The sequence below is a fragment of the Schistocerca gregaria genome, chromosome 10, assembly GCF_023897955.1.
Source record: "Schistocerca gregaria isolate iqSchGreg1 chromosome 10, iqSchGreg1.2, whole genome shotgun sequence".
NCBI lineage: Eukaryota > Metazoa > Arthropoda > Insecta > Orthoptera > Acrididae > Schistocerca > Schistocerca gregaria.
Genome location: NC_064929.1, coordinates 214043501 through 214065092, shown reverse-complemented (window position 1 = coordinate 214065092; position 21592 = coordinate 214043501). Strand labels below are relative to the sequence as shown.

Sequence of the window (21592 nt, the reverse complement as noted above, 5' to 3'; positions counted from 1 at the left end):
CTCTCTCTCTCTGCTGTGGGAAACTTTTTTTTTTCCCCCTGAATCACTGATTGTTCACTCCTTTGAAAGATTCAACTCTGTGAATTAGTTCAGGAGCGGATCCCCCATCTCTAGTATCTACTACCCTTTGGGACTCGCAGACGAACAGAGTGAGCTGCATGTCAGTCAATCAGTAACATTCATTTTGATTCACACAGAGAAATTTTTCATTATTCAGAGAGCTCATAATAGGTAAACATAAAACGTGTTACAGACTTACTCGACAGATTGAGATCAGTGGTATGGGCCTGTAGTTGTGTGCGTATGTTCAGTGGTCTTTCGCGAAAACAAGAATGATTGCTCATTTTTCCAGTTGCTAGGAACTCTTGATCCACCTGGGGATGACTGACTAACTGCTGCTAAAAGATCAAGAAGTTATTTCACATTGTCCATATATAGTCATTTGGTTATCATGTTGAGCCCAGTTGCCTCTTCTCTGTTAAGCAAATTTACTTGATTTTCTATCCCACAGTTTCATTTTTTCTTTCAGCATATACTTGGAATTACAGATCCTCATGTTGTCCACTTGCAATTTTTGACAGTTTCTCAATTAGTTCTTCTCATTTTCATATTGACCATCTCTAGAGCATGGTATTTTACATGCACTTCTCCTTTTCCCTTTGACTGGGCCTTAATTTTAGCCCAGTATTACTGCATTTGTTTCCTGTGCTGTTCCTGCTTCAGTTCAGTCCACATTTTAAGAGTTTTTAGTTTCAGCTTTTCCTGGAAACCGACATTCTCTCGGAGCACGTTATCGAGTAGAACGTATGTATGGATATCCCAGAGAATTCAAATTTCTCCATCTTCAAGGCCTTGTACAAGCAATGTGGCTGAGAAAACAATCATCTTCCTACTCAATTTAATTTTTCCTTCAGTACTGTTACTGACACTGTCATTCTTATACAGGCATAGTGACGAGGCGCTCTTCATCTGTAACACCGGCATCTTCGAGGCGGGTCTCTGCGCCGCCTTCTACACCAGTTTCCGCAAAGACTTCTCCGCCGGCGCCGGCGGAAGCCACCGAGAACGGAACCGTCGCGGGGGCCGGTAAGCGCGGGATTCCGCGGCCCAGCAGGGTGGACCGCGTCTCCTCTGGTGCGCCCGCTCCCCGGCCGAGCAGTCTGCCGTACGGGCAGACCGGAGCGGCGCGGGGCGGGAGCAACCGTCAGCAGCAGAGGCGGCCTGTGTCGGTGTCTGCGGGGAGGACGGCGGGCACGGGGGCGACGGGTGCCTCCACCTCTCCACGGTGAGGCTTCGCTGCAGGCTGGCCGAAATAAGCAGGGCACTGTACTGTGCAAACAACAGCGACCTGCACGGCAAGCATTACCTGTCAGCATATGGAGTGCAGGAGGAATGACTGCTTAAATTAGTCTGATTTCGTCTCTGCAGTTTGTATGGGGCTGTAATATATTTCTCGATTCCTCAGTTAATAAGAGGGTCATTTTGAAACTAATGGCTCCCCTTTATTTCCTGGGAAACCACAACACAAAGCACTCTGATATAGTTAACTAGAGCAATATTACAACCACAGAATTATCATTTTTTCACACAACCAGCACTATTTTCTATGCACTTTGGTCAGGTATGAAAAAGCCCTGCATGCTGTTCTCGTAAAAACCTGAATCAGCAACTGGCCATTGTCGTACACCTTTGAGGTCTGCATCTGAGCCTGGAAAATGTTAAGAACATAGTGTATCTTTCATAAGTGTAAACAGATGGAAGTATGATAGTGCCAAATTGGGACTTTAATATGGTAGTGGTAGGGCGCTCCAACCAAAAATAGCAAAAATTTGCTCAGTAGCAAAACTGTCATCGACCCTGGTGAGACTGTGTTATGAGCAGAAGTCTTCTCTGACTCATCTCTGGAAATTTTGATACTTACATTAGGGTCCAAGACATCCAAAAGACTACCTCGTTGCCATATCCCAGAAGAGACACAACTTTTTGCTAGACATACCTGTGTCTTCACCTATTGGCAGTCTGACTCTTGACGGGTAACTCAATTGTTTTGAGAAGTGTTAACTTGAGAGAAAATAAGAGTAGAAATTTTGAAGAATATCAGCCTTATATGAAGACAGGTAGCTAGATCTCATTCTAGAGCAAAGTAAAGTTGTGAATGAGATGGATGTGTACAGGTAGGTGATTCATTACTCACAGCTTTGGTCTTAGTAATAACATAGGGTAATAATGCCAAGTGGAATGGTCATTGGGTCTGTAACAATTGCTACAGATTTTCCAGCACTGTTAGTTTAAATAAGAAAAGCAGCCTAAACTTAGTTCATGACAATGAGCAATGGATAAGTGTGATCAACATGGAAAGTGAGATGTTACATGGCTGTGTGCTAATATTGACGTTAATTTAGGTTTCATTTTAGTCAGCCACCATTTAATTTTAACGTAGGCAGATGTATTCTTTTTAAACACAAATATGAGACTTTCAGATATCATTACTCACACGGGACTCTTGACCGTTTGACCTCGATGATCGATCTCATTTTGGACTTTGGGGCCTTTCTGAATATACGAACAATTGTGTTTGTAATGTCTTCCTTCCTGGGTATTTAAATATTCAGTGGTCAAGTGTGGATATGGGATCCGACCATCTCACCTAATACGAAAATCTATCTCTTTACTTTACAAATCTCAAAGTTTCCTAAAGGCATAAAAATTTTGCTTTGGGATGATAGTAGTGCATACCATTTTACTTCGTGCAAATACCACACTTTTAACAGTGCCTAGACCCGACCATGCACATATTAAGCTGAATGTATTCCACTTTCAAAGTGAAGTTTGCCATTGCTGTATAAATTAATCATTTACCTTGCAACATTCCAGAGCAGCCTTTTTACAACTCTTCAAATAATGTCTTGCACCTACTGAAGAGACCGACTAAGAATGACTGATCTGCTTCCTCCGCTGGTATTGTACAAGATGTACAACTTTGCTTCCGCCATTTGCCGATAGATGACGACAACGGTAAGTAGCGGTCGAAAGAAACAGATCACAGACATCAGGCAGTTAGCTTGGACCTCGGTCAACATAACCTCATTCAAACTTTAGTCGATTTGCGTCTGCATCATAATGGTGTTCTCAATTGAAAATGTCAGTTTACGAGCCTAATTCTCGTCATTTGCAGGAGGTGTTACTGTTTTGTTTTCATGTGAAGAAAACAGCTGCCGAGTCTAATCGAATGCTCTTAACTACATATGGTAAGGACGCTATTAGTGAAAGAATGTGTCGTGAATGGTTTCAGCGATTCGAGAACAGAGATTTTAACGTCGTAGACTGTCATAGTGGTGGAGGAGAGAATGTTTTCGAAGATGCAGAATTGGAGACATTGCTGAGCGAAGATGCCCGTCAAACTCTAGAAGAATTGGCACGATTAGTGGAAGTGACACAGCAAGAAATTTCAAAACGTTCTAAGGCTATGGGCATGATCCAGAAAGAAGGAACTTGGGGACCCCCTGTGAGCTGAAAGCAGGAGACGTTGAATGGCGTTTGTGAAGCAGTTGCTCTGTTCCACGTCGACGGCCAAACTGAATATTCACAGCTCCAAGATCGTGCTCTGCGTTTGGTGGGACCAGCTAGGCGTCTTTTACTATGAGGTGTTAAAACAAAGTGAAACAATCACAAACACTCGTTATCAAACGCAATTAATGCGTTTGAGCAGAGCATTAAAAGACAAATGGTCGCAATACAGTGAGAGGCACGATAAAGTGATTTTGCAGCACGACAACGCTTGACTCCACGTTGCAAAAGAGATCAAAACGTACTTGGAAACATAAAAGTGGTAAGACCTACCCCAGCTGCGTACTCTCGTGACATTGTTCCCTCTATCACCTGTTTAGATCAATGGCGCATTGCCTGGCTGACCAACAACACTTCTGATCTCGTGAAGAAGTCACAAATTGGATCGATTTGTGGAGCACTTCAAAAGATGAATATTTTTTTTCAACACAGGATTCATACAGTGCCTGGAAGATGGGAGAACGTAGTGGCCAGTGATGGAAAATACTTTGAATGATACGTGTGTAAGGAGTTTGTTTCATTAAAGCCTTAAATGTTGGGGAAAAAACGGCGGAAGCAAAATTGCACACCTTCCACGAATAAACTGAATCATTACATACATTTTTTCCAACCAACTGTTCAAATAGTTTCGGCAAACAACTGTACTGCACAAAACCTGAACGAGGACTCTCTTTGCATATTGGCATGTAATTGTTAGTGTTTGTGCATTGTCAAACTAAAGAACAAAACCGTGCCCGCTGAAAAAAAAGCACGCTCGTCTCCAAGTTCCAGAGAACCCGCGATACATGTCAGTAGTGCATCGTACCGCTGTCAATAGTAGTATTCTAGGCATGCCGAGTAAAAGGTCTTGGTTCTCTTACAAGGCTCAGCTGTAGTTACTGATTAAGTAGCAGTTTGTAAGTAATTCTGGAGTGTCGATAATGTCGACTACCTTCTGGTGTCTTGTCAAATGCCTTATTCCACCCAAAACTTGACAGGGAGAGCTAACAGCTTTCTCTGTAGAGACTTGTCGGAAGAGGTACAGCATTTCAGTGTCTGTTTTATGATATTTATTGTATAATGTTGTCGGACCTTGTGCTGTGTTTTGATGCACAGCTAGTTGCAGGAATGGTAGCTCGTAAGAACTGTTGCGAGGCATCTGCCTTGGGCCTAGCTGTAAGTTATCACTGACCGTACGAGGAAAAACATTGGCGCCTTTCCATTTCTGTATGTTGAATAAAATCAGTTATCATTGTGTTTGTTTGTTGATGAACTACTGACACTTTTATAATATTCTCTTTGTTGTTTCCCGTTTCCCATATTTTGCCCACAATCTGCTGAAAAAAATCTTTGTATGCTGTTCACCATTACCTCAGATTGTGGCCACTAATATGGGGTGACATAAAGTCCGGGAACACTTCCAGTTATTTATTGCACAAGAAGCAAACATTGTACAGATATCATACATATGACATTTTCCCTGAAAGGTCCCCTGCACCCCCCACCCCCCACCCCCATGTGTACCGCCACAGCATAGTTTGGTAATTTGCCGATAGTTAGTGCTAGTCACAAACACGGAGAGTTCAGATGTGGAGCGCGCTGTCTGCGTGTTGGAGTTCGCCAAAAACAAGTGTGCTACAGCTGTTCTACGGATCTTTAGAACGGAGTACGATAAGAAGCCACCAATGGGGAAGGACATTTACGACTGGCACAACAAATTCATTACGAAAGGTTTCTTGTGCCCAGCAAAGAGAAGTGGACGTCCCAGTGTGAGTGAAGTAAATGTGGAGCACATACGAGAGACATTTGTAAGGACTCCAAAGAAATTGGTGTGTCGTGCATATCGAATATTTGTAAAAAAAAAAAAGCTTTCAGAGTTTCTTTTCAAAATGCAATATTTATGACATCTGTACAGTGTTTAGTTCTTGTGCAGTAAATAATTGAAAGTGTTCCCGGACTTTATGTACACCCTGTATATGACGGAATGACATTCGCAGCATCAGCATGCCAATTGCTTAGTTTGCTCTGTTAAAGATTATCAAGAGGGATATGTATGTTCATTGTGCTGCAGATATTGAAGATAGCGTATCGGCAATGCTCTATGATTCACAGTTTATTTTTATTCCAGTTGCTTATAGATGAAGCTTTTTATTTTACAGACAAGCATGTAATCATATTAACTCTTTTGTTCAGTGTGTATATCTGTTTCTGTGCTTTGTGTTCTGTACATGTTGTGATCGGCTGTTTCAATTTATTTGTTTCTTTATTTTGGTTGCTGCATGTTTTGCTTCATTCAATTTTTTTCTGAAATTATTTTTGCAGTAGACCTCACTCCTGTGTTTACAAAGGAACCCATTAACACATGCTAACATTGGACAACAGTTGAGGTAAATAACAACACTCCATGAAGTATATACATTTTATGTGTGAAAATTGTAAATAATATATTTCATGTTAACTTGCATCCATAGTCTTACAGCATTTTGGAAATAATATGTTCCGTCTCTGCTGTTGTTAAAATGATATACTCCTTTTGTCAAAAAAGTTCCAGGAAACTTTTTTTTTATTTTATTTTTGAGTTCACAATACTGGAAAGGAACAAATGTTGCTTGTATGTTATCTGGTATGAGAGTGCCCTCGAAATAACCTTGGCCATATTTCTGTGCAAATTCATTAGGTGGCAGGGCTGTGTTACTGGTTGGGTTCTTGGCTCATCACTTATGGTGACTCAGTGGATTCTGAGTATGAACAAAGAGTGAACTTTAAGTTTTGAATTAAATTCGGGAAAATCACTAGTGAAATGTGGCCAATGATTGACCAAGCATATGCAGGTGAGACACTTTCAAGAAGTTGTGTTTACAAGTAGCACAGAGGGTTTCGTGAAGGCAGAGATTCAGTGCAAGACAATTTCACAGCTGGTTGCCCGTGTGCAGCACATACTAATGCAAACACGGACCGTGTAGGGCAGCTATTGCAAGAAGACCGTCATGTAACTGTGCGTGTGGTATCAGAACAATTTAATTTGATCGTGATGTGTGTCATGAGATTTTACGTGAAGATTTAGGGAAACGGAGACGTAATGCAAAATTTGCCCCTCGCACACAGACGAACAGAAATAGGAAAGATGAAGAGTTTGTGCTGAACTAGTGGATAGAGCCAGACATAGTCCCTCATTTCTGTCAAAGATTATTGATGGCGGTGAAAATTGGTGCTACCAGTATGACCCTCACATGAAGCTTCAAAGTGTTGAAAGGTGGGGTCCCAGATCACCAGCCTTAAAAATAAGTCAGACAACAACCTTAGAGGACAGACGCTGTTGATCACATTCTTTGATAGTAAAGGATTAGTTCACTACAAGTATGTTCCTCTAGGTTAAACAGTGAACCAAACTCTTTACATCGAAATCTTTAATAAATGTTTACTTGTGGCATTCTCAGGGCTGGTTCTTACTGCGTGACAATGCAAGACCCCATATAACGTCATCTATTATCAAGGATCTGGCCAGACATTCTGTTATTGCCATCCCACATCCGCCATATTCCCCCGACCTCTCCCATTTCGATTTTTTTCTAGTTTCTGCAAGTGAAAAGGCAACCGAAAGCTTAATCGAGATATCACAGACATCCATCGGGCTGTGACAAATGAGCTTACAACTATCCCAGTTGAAAATTTCCCTGCTTGCTCCAGAAACATTGGCAACAGTATATAGATAGCCAGGAGACTACTTCAGTAGGAGTAAGGATCACTAATTGGTAAGCGTGATTTTCTGTTATTAAAAAAACTTGTCCCCGAACTTTTCTGACAAAGCGAGTATTTACAATTGCCGTTTGGACTATTGTGCTGTTGTCAACTAACAGCTATAATTACATACAATTATTAAAAAGTAGCTCTATTTTAGTGATACATTCCGTTCTCAATTTTTCTTTCTTTCTAAGTAAAAAAAATTTTTTTTAAAAGTTTGACCGCTTTCTGCCGCACCATGAAGTGCATCAATGCACAAACATTTGTTAAAGAGGACATCATCCTCATGTAAACTGTATCTATCTATTTCGTGTCGGCTTCATAAAAAATAGAATTCCTTGTCATCCATATAAAAGTAATTAGCAGTTCACTAAAATAACAACATTAACAGGTTTTTAAGTACGTATTCACTTGCTCAACATATTACTTCCTATAGTAATTCCTAGAAAATTTGTGTAAATATTGCACGCTTGTTTATCGCAGTGCATGCGACGTTAGACATAGGCAGGAAGTGGTAAAACTTTTTTAAATAATTTCTTTTACAAAACATTTTGAGAATGACTTCATTCCTAAAATTAAATTTTAATTTTCCAATTGTTACTTGAGAAAGCCACAATAGCCAAAATAAATTAATTAATTTAAAGTGGCGCATGCGCACACACATTATCATTTATAAATATATTTTTTGTGATTAGCAAAAGTCATAATCCGAAGGGAACATTATATCTAATATGCAGAATGAGTTATTGCCCAAATTTAGAAAGTTTCTGAATTTTTGAAATCTCTTACTACTAGTACATGATAATGAGTCATGATTAGTCTGGATTATGTTATCTTTAACACATATATGCTAGTGCAATTAATGTAAAAGTATCTATTTGGAAGTTAGCAGCAGCCTACATTCAGGTGGAGATGAAAAATTCAATCTTCTTTAGATATGTTGAACATTTACTGATGTGAATTGAAATTATGCTGGAAAAGATGTTCAGTACAGTGCGGATAAAGATGTTTAGTTTAGTACAGGTGGAAGAGAGGTCCCAGTTTAATCCTACGCCTCCCATTTCCTCCTTCAGAGGTTTCAAAATTTATTTCTGTTACAAAACAGTGTCTATATAGTACTTATTTTAAAAGAAAATAAAGCTCACATCCATGATTACTAGATTCAGATTTGAGATACTGAGAACCATAAAACCAAACCATCAGTCTCATAGATTTTACTTGGTTTAAAAAATCAAGTCTCAGCGTCCTGTATTTTTGAGCATTAAAAAATTACCCACTTTGTTATAAAATTTTAATTAATATTTAGAGTTATTTAAATGCACCACATATACAATATGATCTATTCCAGCACTTTATCATCGTCATGGCTTGAGGTTCAGGTAAAACTGTCTGTCCGCCAAAGGCATGAAATCTAGTAGTTTTGTTACATCTTTGCGTTTCGTGATTGATATTTGCTGTCCATCTACACTCGTGCTGATAAATTAAGGATAATGGTGATACATGGTGAAACAACGCTCTGGTGGGCGGTTGGCTTGTTTAAGTCACCTCGGGGTATGACCGTGCGGTGCATTTGACCTGCTGTCATCGCACGGTGGCGCTGGCAGCAGTCCACATACGCAGAGGTGCGTTGGTGCACATCACAGTACGGTGCAGCGTGTAAGTGTGCAGACGTTTTCAAATGTGCTAATAGTGACTGTGTGTTGAAAATGGGGTAGAATACTAGGGCGACTGGAGGCTGGTCAAACACAGCAGGTCGTAGCACGGGCCCTCCGTGTGGCACGAAGTGTCATCTCAAGATTATGGCAACGAAACATGTCTAGGCACTACAGTACGGGACATCCACAGTGTACAACACCACAACAAGACCGGTATCTCACCATCAGTGCTTGCAGACGGCCACAGAGTATTGCAGGTAGCCTCACTCGGGACCCTACCGCAGCCACTGGAACAGTTGTTTCCAGACACACAGTATACAGTTTATTCGCCTGGAGACCTGGAAGGTGCATTCCACTGACTCCTGGTCACAGGAGAGCCCATAAAGCCTGGTGTCGAGAACACAGTACATGGTCACTGGAACAGTGGTGCCAGGTTATGTTCAAGGACGAGTCCAGGTATAGTCTGAACGGTGATTCTTGCCGTGTTTTCATCTGGTGTGAATCAGGAACCAGATACCGAACCCTTAATGTCCTTGAAAGGGACGTGTATGGAAGTGGTGGTTTGATGGTGTGGGGTGGGATTATGATTGGTGCACGTACACCCCTGCATGTCTTTGAGAGAGGAACTGTAACAGGTCAGGTGTATCGGGACGTCATTTTGCACCAGTATGTCCGCCTTTCTAGGGGTGCTGTGGGTCCCACGTTCCTCCTGATGGATGATAACGCACGGCCCCACCGAGCTGCCATCGTGCCGGAGTATGTTGAAACAGAAGATATCAGATAAATGGAGTGGCCTGCCTGTTCTCCAGACCTAAACCCCACCGAGCACATCTGGGATACTCTCGGTCAACGTATCGCTGCACGTGTTCAAACCCCTAGGACACTTCGGGAGCTCTGACAGGCACTGGTTCAAGAATGAGAAGCTATACCCCAACAGCTGCTCGACACCTGATCCAGAGTATACCAACCCGTTGTGCGGCGTGTGTACGTGTGCACAGTGATCATATCCCATATTGATGTCCGGGTACTTGCGCAGGAAACAGTGACATTTTGTAGCTCATGTGTTTCGGACCTTATCACCAATACCATGTGTTGTGTGTGTTCCCTATGTGCCTATGCTATTAGTGCCAGTTTTGTGTAGTGCAACTTTGTGTGGCACCACAGTCTGCAATGAGCACGAGTGTATGTATTTGGGCACTACATTTTGCAAGGCATATCCAAATTGTGGGCACTTGACAAATGGTTGTCTCACTTGATATAACTTGTGCAAAATGGCCTCCCATGACTCCAGTAAAGAATAGGTTAGTTTAGAAAACAGTTCCTGGCAAACTGTTGAAAACTTCATCGTTGTAAAATTTCTGAAATTTACTTTGTAATACACTTTTGGTGTGGTAGTGAGGTCGGTAACACTCTTAAAGGTTCTGGAATTCTCAGCATCCATTTTACAGACTGTATAATGTTTTTCTACCCTTGCTTTCTGTATAGCTTTACACAAACATCAGGTGAAAAAACTGTTTCAGCTTTCCACTTTTCTTTTTCAGTCTGACAAAAAAGTGTGGCCAAGAACTAAAAATTGTCACTTACCTCCTCAAATTGGCCAGACTGAAATAATACAAAAGGCAGATTAAAACTGTGTGCTGGACCGAGACTCGAACTCGGGACTTTTGCCTTTCACGGGCAAGTGCTCTACCTTCCGAGCTACCCAAGCACGACTCGTGGCCTGTCCTCACAGCTTTAATTCCACCAGTACCTCGTCTCCTACCTTCCAAACTTAACAGAAGCTCTCCTGCAAACCTTGCAGAACTAGCTCTCCTGAAAGAAAGGATATTGAGGCAACATGGCTTAGCCACAATCTGGGGGATGTTTCCAGAATGAAATTTTCACCCTGCACTGGAGTGGTAGAGCACTTGCCAGCAAAAGGCAAAGGTCCTGAGTTTGAGTCTTGGTGCGGCACACAGTTTTAATCTGCCAGGAAGTTTCATATCGGCACACATTTAGGTGCAGAGTGAAAATTTAATTCTAGTATACAAAGAATAACAAAGTAATAATGAACTGCTTTTCATTCCTTGTGAGCTATTATAAAAACATGTAGGTGCCTGTTTATAAGACATGCTGGCTGAGGACACGCCTTCGTGTGATGGCATTACCAGCATCACTTTGTAATTCTGCAGGTGTGATGTTAATTTCGCTAGCAATGTTATGTTAAAGATCGTCTGTTGTGTGAGGACTGTCAACATACGCTTGCTTTTTAATGTAACCCATAAATAAAAATCTCACAAAGTTAAGTGCGGAGCCCCCTGACAAGTCTGTCTTCAGAGAACTTGTTGGAGACAGGGCCTTACTTTGGTTGGGTGTGTGAGCAGTTGCTCCATCATGTTGGAATACTGCATACTGCTTACAGCATCTGTCAATTGTGCACAGTCAAAGATCTCTAGATATCACCACATTCTCACAATAGGCTTTTAATTTCAAATCTTTGGTTGATTGTTTGGAGAGCAAAGGAAACAAACTACAGGGTCATCAGTCACTTCGTACCTTTTAGTAGACAATGATGCGATGTATGAGATTAACCAACCTGCCGTGATAACTTCCTTACTGATTTGTGGAGACTTCTCATAATGTCTGTGCAAATTCTGCCTATAGTTCCAGGGTCCTTACTGTCAGTCACCTTTTACTCTGCACCTGCTGAACATACCCTAAGGCCCTCGACTTCTTGTGAACATCTCAAATAGTGCTGGTTGTCGGGATTTCCTACAAGGATACTTTTTACATTCCGTGATGCAACCTGCCTTTATGTAACCACAAGCGTGCACACGGGCGCACACGTGCGTGCGCGCACACACACACACACACACACACACACACACACACACACACACACACACACACACAGAGAGAGAGAGAGAGAGAGAGAGAGAGAGAGAGAGAGAGACCTTTGTGTGAATGTTCATATATAAGTAAGTGTAGATGTACAGGACAGATAAAACTGTTTCACTGCAAGATGAGCAGATGTCAGGAGCACACATACATGCTACTGTCTCAGAATTGACAACAATGTGTTTTAGGTCTTTATGGTTATCAGCACCTCATTTTGCTAGAATCCTAAGAAAGGCAAGTTACGTGTGAGGGAGACGAGGGTCAAAGGGTACATTGCAGAACTGTTATGGAAACTGCTCTGCCGATTTGCCTGTTCTGTTACTTTAATATGACCTCCATTTTTCTTTTAGTGTATAACTTGACACTTGTAACACAGACTAAGAGTAATAACTGCATGCCGACAGGTTCGTCCGGACACTGTGCCACCGGCTGCCGTCTGACGCGGGCCACCTCGCCTTCAACGAGGGCGAGCGTCTGCGCGTCGTGCTGGATGTCGACGACAGCTGGCTGCTCTGCTGCCGCGGAGACCAGAAGGGACTCGTGCCCCGCTCGGCAGTCGTCTAGCGGTTCGGCACCCTCTGCTTCCCACGCTAGGACACCCACCTGTCTCTCCACCTGCTTGCTTCTTCGGGCAGTTCGGCACCTAGGTACATTTCTGTCTCGGGCAGTATTCCGGGGGAGAAATAAGTATTCTGCACAGTTCAAAAATAATTTATATCTCGTCACGTGGAAGAGAGGTTTTTTTGTAGCGTGTTGTGAAGACTTTCTTAAATACGTCACAGAAAAAGCTTGTTCTTACGTGACGACTGTTTATAAATTTATTTTGGATTGTACTAAGTGACTTTGAAAGTGAATATACTTCGTTGTTAGTGGTCCATTCAAGTTGCATATCTCACATTCTGCCAATTTTTTGTTATTATGAACTGCAGTATTAGATTGCATTTTTCGTTACTCTTTTGCCACTTATAGGAGTTGGAAGTGTTTACTATAAGAACTGGGGTCGGGCGTAGGGATGTGTCGACTATTAGAGGCGCATTTCAGTATCGAATGGACTCGGCTGATCCAGTATTACTGCAGACAGAAGTAAACAGGAACTTCCTCACGGATATACCTTTCTCGTCCTCACCTTACCTGACACATGTGATAATTTGATCGATCCCTGCTAGGTATTTTCCTATGTGGTAACCACATTTTTATTTAGGACATCTGTTCCTTGTGTGTGTGTGTGTGTGTGTGTGTTTGTCAGAGAGGGGTTGTGGGGTAAACGTGGATGTATGCTAGTGTTGGCTGCTGTAGACTGATATCCTAACCCACAGTAAAAATACTAGGTCTTGTCATGAGCTGAATTTGGTCCCTAGTGCAAGACTAGCTTTTTTATAGTGTGCACCTCAGGAAATGGTTCATGATTAGCATCAGATAGACTGTCTCATTTAATGTGACCAATTTCAAATTTTGCAGGGGATTGTACCTAAAAATTGTATATTTGGCATATGTTCCTCAAATGACTCTCTCACACTGCGGTGAAATTTTGATTGTTAGAATTGAAGTAATGGCCCCACAGTAGTGGTTTTCTCATTTCATTGTAAGACGCTTGCAAGAATGATCAGTCATGCCTCCCAATTTGTATCTGGTTGGTTGGGACAGGACTACAAAAATGCATTCTGATAGTTTATGTGTGTTCCCTGTGTAGTCGGATGCAGTGGAAGAAGAGTGAGTGTGTTCTGTAGGAATTGTATTGATATATACCTCGGGCAGTATGGAAATGGGAAGATACCTAGAATTAAAGATTTGGAAATTGCGTTTTGTTGAAATTCATGGCCTGGCCTCATAAACAGTTATGTGGACACGTATTTAAGCGGCATCAGAATGTAAAAAAGAAATGTGATTGGACAGAAGAAGAACAGTATTTGGCAAAACTACAAGAGACAAAATGCAGACAACCAGATCGAATAATGCGGTGATAATTTGTCACTGTCTGAAAGTGTCTTGGTGTGAAAGGAATTTATTGTTTTGAAATTTACTCAGAAGCTTAATTTATAACATTTTCCTCCAGTACATACTTTGTGGTCCAAATTGTTTCCAGCAGCTAAAGATTCCACTTTCGCACCATGACATTTTCTCATATACTCCGTATTAAAACAGACAACAACACATAGTATTATTCATTATTATATGTCCATAATTACTGACATTTTGGGCACAATAAGAGCATTAGAACAGTATCCTAAAAGTGTACATAAGACAAATGTGTATTGTAGGTAAGCAGCCTTTGGGAATGAAATATATAAACTGCTCCAGTTCTGTAGCTAAAAATGATGTTATTTATAGTAATATTAATTGTAAACATACATAAAAATAACAGCTGGCAGTAAGACTTAAGACTTACTTTTTGGGGCTAATATGTTTGCTTACAGCATTACGCAGCTTACAAATTCTTTGTACAGAATTAACATTTGTGTGATACCACGAGTTTAGTAATGGCATTTATCTTCCTTGCCAATGCTTCGAATTCTCTTGAGTTCAGAGGTGGCATTGTGCCATGTTTTGCATGAAATAATATTTCTAATAATTACAAGTAACAAAAAAAAAGTTAGTTGAGAGTTTAAAATGTCTGTAAGTAGTTTGAAGCTATGAGGTGAACTGACAGCATTACCAAAGTCTCCAGTGCTCCTGTCGGACGAGTTACACATTACAGTGCACTGTACGTCTCCCGACATAAAAATCTCACGATAAGTTGCTCTGTAGACCGTGATGCTTCTCAGTGGTTATATCAAAAGCAGACTGTGAGCTTTGTTAAGAGTACTGCTGTCAGTTGAAGTGTCGAAGGAAGTAATTTGTTAAAGTTCTTAAAGTGTGGTAGAACATTAATTTTGGTTTGCTTGAATAACTTCCATCCAAATGGCATTGTTTATGCAACTTACAGCTTGTTAAAACATGTCCGAATATGACTTTTTTAAAAAAGAGAAGTGTTCTGAATGCTTAACATTCCTTTTGGTAGCAACCTAGCTTGATACCTGCAATTGCACCTCGACTTCCCTCTTCCCCCTGTAGTTCCTGCACGTTCGTGTGTTGTCCCCAAAATTTGCAAGCAAGCCTTCACACTTGAAGCAGATACACTGTCCGCAGTACAGTATTCCTACCAGCAAGGATTCAGTAACGACTAGAAAATGCGAGGGTCTTGAAACTATTGTAGCGAACTGGGATTTTAAGCCAGATCTTTGTATTTTGCAATCAGTGACCTTACTGCCGAATGTCGAGCAGTGATTAGAACTGAAGATGTGAAAGAGGATTGCGAGTAGTGTTGCTCGGCAAGAACAGTTTCCTTAAAAGGCTAGGGGTCAGGGTTTGATTCTTGGCCTTGCCATAGTTTTTTCACAGCAAAATCCGTTGTGAATTAATTACCTTACGAGCATCTTGTCTCATTTTACGAGACACATAGTAAAAATTGCAGTTATGTATATGAAATTTTGAGGACTGAACTTAAAAGTGTTTGTCAATATACACACTCTGTCGGATATTTCTGTTCGGAGTGGTGAATCATTGGTTGCCCTCGGCAGTCTGGATTTTACAACAGAACACGTTTATGTTCCTTGCTGGTGGTTGTAGCTTTGAGTGATGCAAGGTCATTATCCCTACCTACGGCCCTTATACTCCGCGCTGCTCTCGACTGATCGGAATGTTGCTTAACTCTGCCTTCCGTTTCTAATCTCTTCCTCCCCTGAAGCTGGGTGCATGGCATGTGTCTAACACTTCTGCTTGCTCTTCAGTAACGAGGTCTTCGTCAGCTATTGCGGCATGGCGACGCTTGACAGCTTTCTGACAGAATGCTGTTTTCTTTTGTGCTGCGATTACTTCAGCTGCTCTTTGTTGAAGATTTTATACTCTGGCAGCAAATTTGAAAATAAAAACTGGAAATGATTTTAAAGAAAGGGTTATTCATATGTGTTGAACGGTACCTGGAAAGAAACTTCATTGTCCATCTATGATAAGTGTGAGCATTCATTTCCACGATCTTGATCCAGATTTACAAAAATTTGGTGGTGGGTAGTCTAGCAGATACGCACTGCAGAACAGTCTTATTTTGTGTAATCTTTGAACTTCTCTTACTGCGTTACTTTTTTAGTAATAACATGAAAATATAATATTTTTATAATGTTCTGTCAGTGAAAATGAGATAGTCTTTGAAAAATAACTTTTTAAATTAGACATTAACAAGAAAATTTTAGAAATGTTTGTTCATTGATGAACCATTAATACTGTTTTATAGTGGTGGCTGGTTGTACTAACAAATTGAAGTCCTAGGAAATTGATTGTAGTCTTTTTACACCTAGTGGACAAAGTAGAGTATTCTTGCATGTAAATTACGGGCTGATGGTAAACTTGCATGAGCTGGTGACAGATATTGAGCAGATGAGCTGCTTAGAGAAGTCAAAATCTGTAATGTGCAGTTAAATTTTGTTAATAATTGGTGTTGACTTTCAAAGCAATATCCCTCCTCCCCTTAAAAAAAAGGGGGGTTTATTTCCATGTGAGGGTTAACTTGTTCTCATAGTTATCCATATGGATGTCTCCCCTGTTCTGAAAATTATGTTGCTCGTGGGCTGTGATTATTTCATAAATTGCATTTTTGTTATAATCTCTATGGTGTCGGTGTTTGTCTCCTTGCTGTTAAAATAACAGGATTAGAAGAGAATTAATATTTTATACAAGAAAAGTAACTGTTTTTGTTGCCTGTAAGTTACACTGGTGTCGGTCGTTTCTGCGGTGTGTGGTCAGGGGGAGGTCAGTGTGCAGGGTTCGCATCCCGACACAGTGGAGAGCAGCCGAGTGCCGGGCCTACCAGAGTGGGCCAGGTATTCTCGGCAATACCTCGGGGACCCTTATTCTGGACCATTCCACCCCTCCTACCCGAGAGCACAACTGCACATTATTACACCAATACCTTTGCTGCACTTCCTGTAGAACACAATATTTGTTACCGGAAGCGAAGTACCATTAGGTCAGGATGTGACCTGCTGGAAGAGTAGGAAAAAGTCAGCATATGGCATCAAACATCCATGCAGAAAGCTTGCATTCTGTGCTGTTAGCACATAGTTGTTCTGATATTTTTCTTTTGATAGTAGACTGTAGAACAGATTCTTGTAGTATCGTAACGTAAGTGTGAAGTATCAGATTGGATTACAAATAGAAGGAAGTATCATTATAATGGAGATTCCAGCAAGGCTGCTGTATTTTCCAATGATCGCTGTGCATATGTCGAGTGCTCTGTCGGCTAGATGTGAGCGGTATTCTTTTTTAATTGTACAGACTGAGCACGCTGTTTCACTTAATGCAAAAGGCCTTTGAGTTTTGAAGCTGTAAGTGGGCAAAAATTTGCATGAAAAAGGAGGCATCAGATTGGACACAGCCATGTTCTGTGCAGTACATTTTTGACGGTAACATGTTGTTTCCACGGTATGATACAGTACATTTTTGGATGCCCAAAAGAGTTATTCCAAATTTGTGCACAATAGACAGCTGAGCTAGTAATCTTCAATTGTCAAAATATTTTGCCCAAAAATGGAATCGGCAGCTCTTGTCCCTGCTGCTATTAAAGCAGGAGTAGTTTCAGCCATGACTTTTAGTGGTTCTTTGTTATTTTTATGTAGGTTTATTCCTTTACCCTTATTTCAATGGTTCCTTTATACCATATTATGGAATTTTCCCAAATAATCTGCAAAGACCTTAACCCTCAGCCGCGGGCGAGCTCACGTGTGCGTTCGGTTCTTTCTGTGCAATTCCACAGGGCATGCCATTATTCTATTGGATATAGTTTGTATGTCGGATGTCACTATTTTCCCGCCAAATCTTTTTATGTTGTGCTGGAACATCAGAAGTCACATTCTCAGCTCTCTTCCATAAACTTACACATACACCTTCTCGCGCAGGCAATTTTGTAGTCATTTTAGCGAGCTTGTGTAGGTAACCTTGCTTCAGGGTGCACTACACTCAGAGACGTTATCAGTAAGTTTTATAAAGTTGAGCGTGATTTTTATGTTTCATGCACTGAATTTTTTTATTTAATTTTATCATAAAGCACAATTGATATTGGACACGTCAAATGAAAGTTGCAATAATACATAGTATTAGCAGACAGTAGGCAACTAAGGAACTCTTTGCAATTTAATTTTTAATTAACTTTTTTAATTACATGTTCAGAAATTCTTTTACAGAATAGAAACAGTGCTTTAATGAATTACTTAGGAATAAAGAGATGACTCACAGAAAGGCAGAAATGCTGTGTCGTATCTTTATTCTTGTTTCTATTCCTAAATAATTCGTTATTCTCAACCAGAACTTTCAGTGTGTTATTATAAACAGTGCTTTATTAAAATTATCTTGTCTTTTATTTTAAATATAGGATATGCAGCATTTTTTCCTCTGGTATCTTGGTGCATAGTATTATACCAATTGTACGTGTTGAATGTCAAAAATCAATTCTAAATTCAGTTTTTAGTTTTCTCGTTAGTTCCTTTAATAAAATAACCATAACTATTCTAATTATCGGATAAAATTGGTCTACAGTTTTGTATGATAAAATGGAAAATCGCCCGTGGTTGTAGGGATAATACTGTGCGTATGAAAGGAAGTGTGGAACGTGGAACCCTAAATGTCCTCTATTAGGTTTGTTTAGTACAGAATATTCATAATGGCACAGCTTTTTTCTTTTCCATGAAATAATCAGTTATCGATAAATTGTTTCCCACAAGTTGGATAAAAAACAGGTTTTTACTTTTGACCATCTTCTGCTCATATCTTATAAAATAATTTTCAAAGTGCAACAGATAATTACAGATAAGCTGCAAGTACACTTGCTGTTATTGAAATTACATGCTTTTGTAAAGCAAATAGGTGCATGAGAGAGAACTGAAAGAAGCTTTTCCATCTCCATGTGTGCTGTTGTTACTTTTTTTTTTTTTTTTCTATTGCAGTGTTGCTGATATTATCGAAAAGTATGAAGTAAACAGGAGATTCAAATTATTTTTTTTTTTTTTTTTCTGTTGTCCATAACAGTATCAAGTTTTGTATTGTTTAGGAACTGCAAAGGAATAATTTCTCATGCAGCATTGTAGTGAGGAAGATATTGTTCATAATTAAATGGTGGTATTCACACGTTTCATCGGGTTTATAGTAGGACATTGCTGTGTGTTCAAAACTTGAACATATTTATTCCCCAGAACTGCTATTTCATTAATGTTAGCAAAGTCTGCTCTCCATCGCGCAAACCAAAGTTATTTCCAAAAACAAAAAAAATGCCAACTCACAACTGGTATTTTGTAATGTTATGCGACAATTTCAGGTCGTGTCCAGACAAGAAATGTAACCTTTGTTTCTTAAAAGATTACCTTGTTCACTGTTCCTTTTTCTCTATAAATATTCATTTTTTTGATAGCTTATTCCCAGAAATTTACTGCGAGCCAGTTCCATAAACATTATACATTGCCTACAACCTTTTCCTGGCATGTAAAATGTCATAAGATGCGACTTGAAGTGATATATATTCTGCAGTACATAATATCTATTTCACATTATTAGCAGCCATGTAGTTGTTACTACCAAGTGGCATATCCACCTAAGTGGCTGGAGTTTCGGATTCTTTTAAGGCTGTGCATATAAGAAAGAAATGATTATTAATAATTAATCTTTGCAGCAGTATCATACATGGGCAGTGAGCTACATGCTAATAATCTTGGGGGAGAGGAACGGTATTTCTGTTGTATCATTCTGGATGCTAAATGGTAGATTACAAAGGGCAAAGGAATGTGACAACTATAGAAATGTGTTACTGTTAAATATCATTACACTTTTTATATTTTGATCCAGTGCAACGGTCGATCTGCCACTTTGTGGAACATGTCTATATTTATATACTCTCCCTTCAGAATTAAGTAATTGTAGAATAGCCACTCTGTGTAACCCTCAGAAAGGTGTGTGTATTGGCTGGGTTAATTACTTTATTAGTATTTTATATGGCACACTCCTGTTTTGTTTCTTGGCTGTTTGTTGTTTAATCTTTAGTCTGCAGCTGCTCTACTGTGAGAGTTTGTGTAACATTTATGTAAGAAATACCAAAGACTACATCTTAAATGATAGGAATTAACACGATGCAATTTTAGCATCTTTATTTTCTACCTGTAAAGAGTCTCAGTAATGGATAACATTTAGTGTGTGATCACTAAATGTTATGGAGATTGGACAGAATTGTGTGGAGAAGTTCTTGTTTCTTTTCTCCTTAGTTCTTTTTGCAAAAGAGAGATTAGAGCTGAAAGCTAACGAAGTACGAATGGTGGAAATGTGTCCCCTGTTCCCAGATGCGCAACTTTCATATCCTAAGAAGCACGTAGTGTAATTTATGAAGTGGAAACACTGTATATTTATTACTCTTTCACCTCTCCTCATCCTTTTAATAATTTAAAATACTGACTGAAAAGTGACCTTTGCTACTTGTGTAGACCTATTATATTATACTTTTTATTATCTGTGTATATGTGTAAGAAAATTATTGGCTTGTCCTTTTTTTATTTGGTATTGTCAGTTTTGTAATGTTATTGTATATACGTTATACTTCTTTTGTGACTTTGTAAATATAATATTGGATATTTGTATTGTGAAACTGGTGTTTGCAAAAATCATGTTCTGCTTTTAAGACAAATGGATATGCAATAATACATATATGTCTATTTCATAAAAATCTTGTTTTTATTTGCTTTACACGGTATTTCAAAAGATGTAATACATTTCAGTTTGAAATGCAGCCTTGTGTAAATCAACTGTAACTGTTATACTTTATTTGAGAAATACATGCATAAAAAATAGTGTGGAGGCATTTATTTAAAAAAGTTACAGCAAGCTCCTAGTGAGGGCTACCAGTGCGCAGTTTCTGGGAAAAAAATGAAGCATCGTGTTTTGAAAACACCATTATGAACATGGCTCACATTTTCATGCTGGAATATGAAGAAGACCCAAATCTCACAATTAGAAATACCTAGAACATTTTTAGTTGTTTCCCATTTAATCTTGAAGTAGATATGTGGAGTCTGCTAGTACACTATGTCCACAGTTGATTTGCTGCCTATCTATTTAAGTGATTCTTTCTCTAGGAACAAAAGATTCATAATTATGAAACAGTTGATTGAGGCAAGCTAAGGAGTGGACTTTCAAACATGACGTGCAGCTTGCTTTGGGAGTACAGTAAGCAGTGTTTTTTTGGTTACCCGCACAGTCTCTGCATTAACCTGGATATTTGCTGCTCACTATGCTTTAACTCTGTGTCAGCAGGCACCACTATTACAAATGAAAACATCAAGTATGGGAATACTGTGACAAACTTCGAATTAATAATGATGATGATGTCACTTTCCCCAAACGGAACTGGCTCCTTCATGGAAAGTAGGGAGATAGGATAAAGGAGAAAATATTTAAGACAGTGCTGCTCCTGTGTTATATTGGAGGCAAATTGCAGGTGTTTTCCAAGTCAGATGTGCCTGGATTAAGCCTCCAGCAGGTGTGCTGCTGTACTTTTTACATCAGCAGTCGCTTTTATGGCTTAACCTTGAGGTATTGCACCACCATTGCAATGTATTCAATTGTTGGTGTTTACTCGACAATCTTAAAATGGCTTCTGTTTCTTGTTTAGCTTCCTCAATTATTTTTCTGGAATTGAAAGCAAGGTAGTGTTATAAACAGTACAGTGCACATCAGCTGTCGTCACAGATGCAAGCTTTACTGTGGGA

General features: G+C 39.8%; 1 protein-coding gene across 10 annotated transcripts in view; it reads left to right on the top strand.

The window, feature by feature from the left end:
* LOC126293690 (uncharacterized) overlaps positions 1 to 20674 on the top strand; it is a 667805-nt gene extending 647131 nt beyond the window's left edge. For 8 of the 10 annotated variants that reach the window (XM_049986991.1, XM_049986986.1, XM_049986989.1 and 5 more), the window contains 2 exons: positions 946 to 1285; positions 12224 to 20674. In XM_049986991.1, the coding sequence (XP_049842948.1) occupies positions 946 to 1285; positions 12224 to 12383 (500 nt within the window). In that variant the 3' untranslated portion in view covers positions 12384 to 20674. Of the gene's footprint in view, positions 1 to 945; positions 1286 to 5868; positions 5934 to 12223 lie in introns of all 10 variants that reach the window. The other 2 variants (XM_049986988.1, XM_049986987.1) reach the window with 2 other exon arrangements.
* Positions 20675 to 21592: the final 918 nt, after the last annotated feature.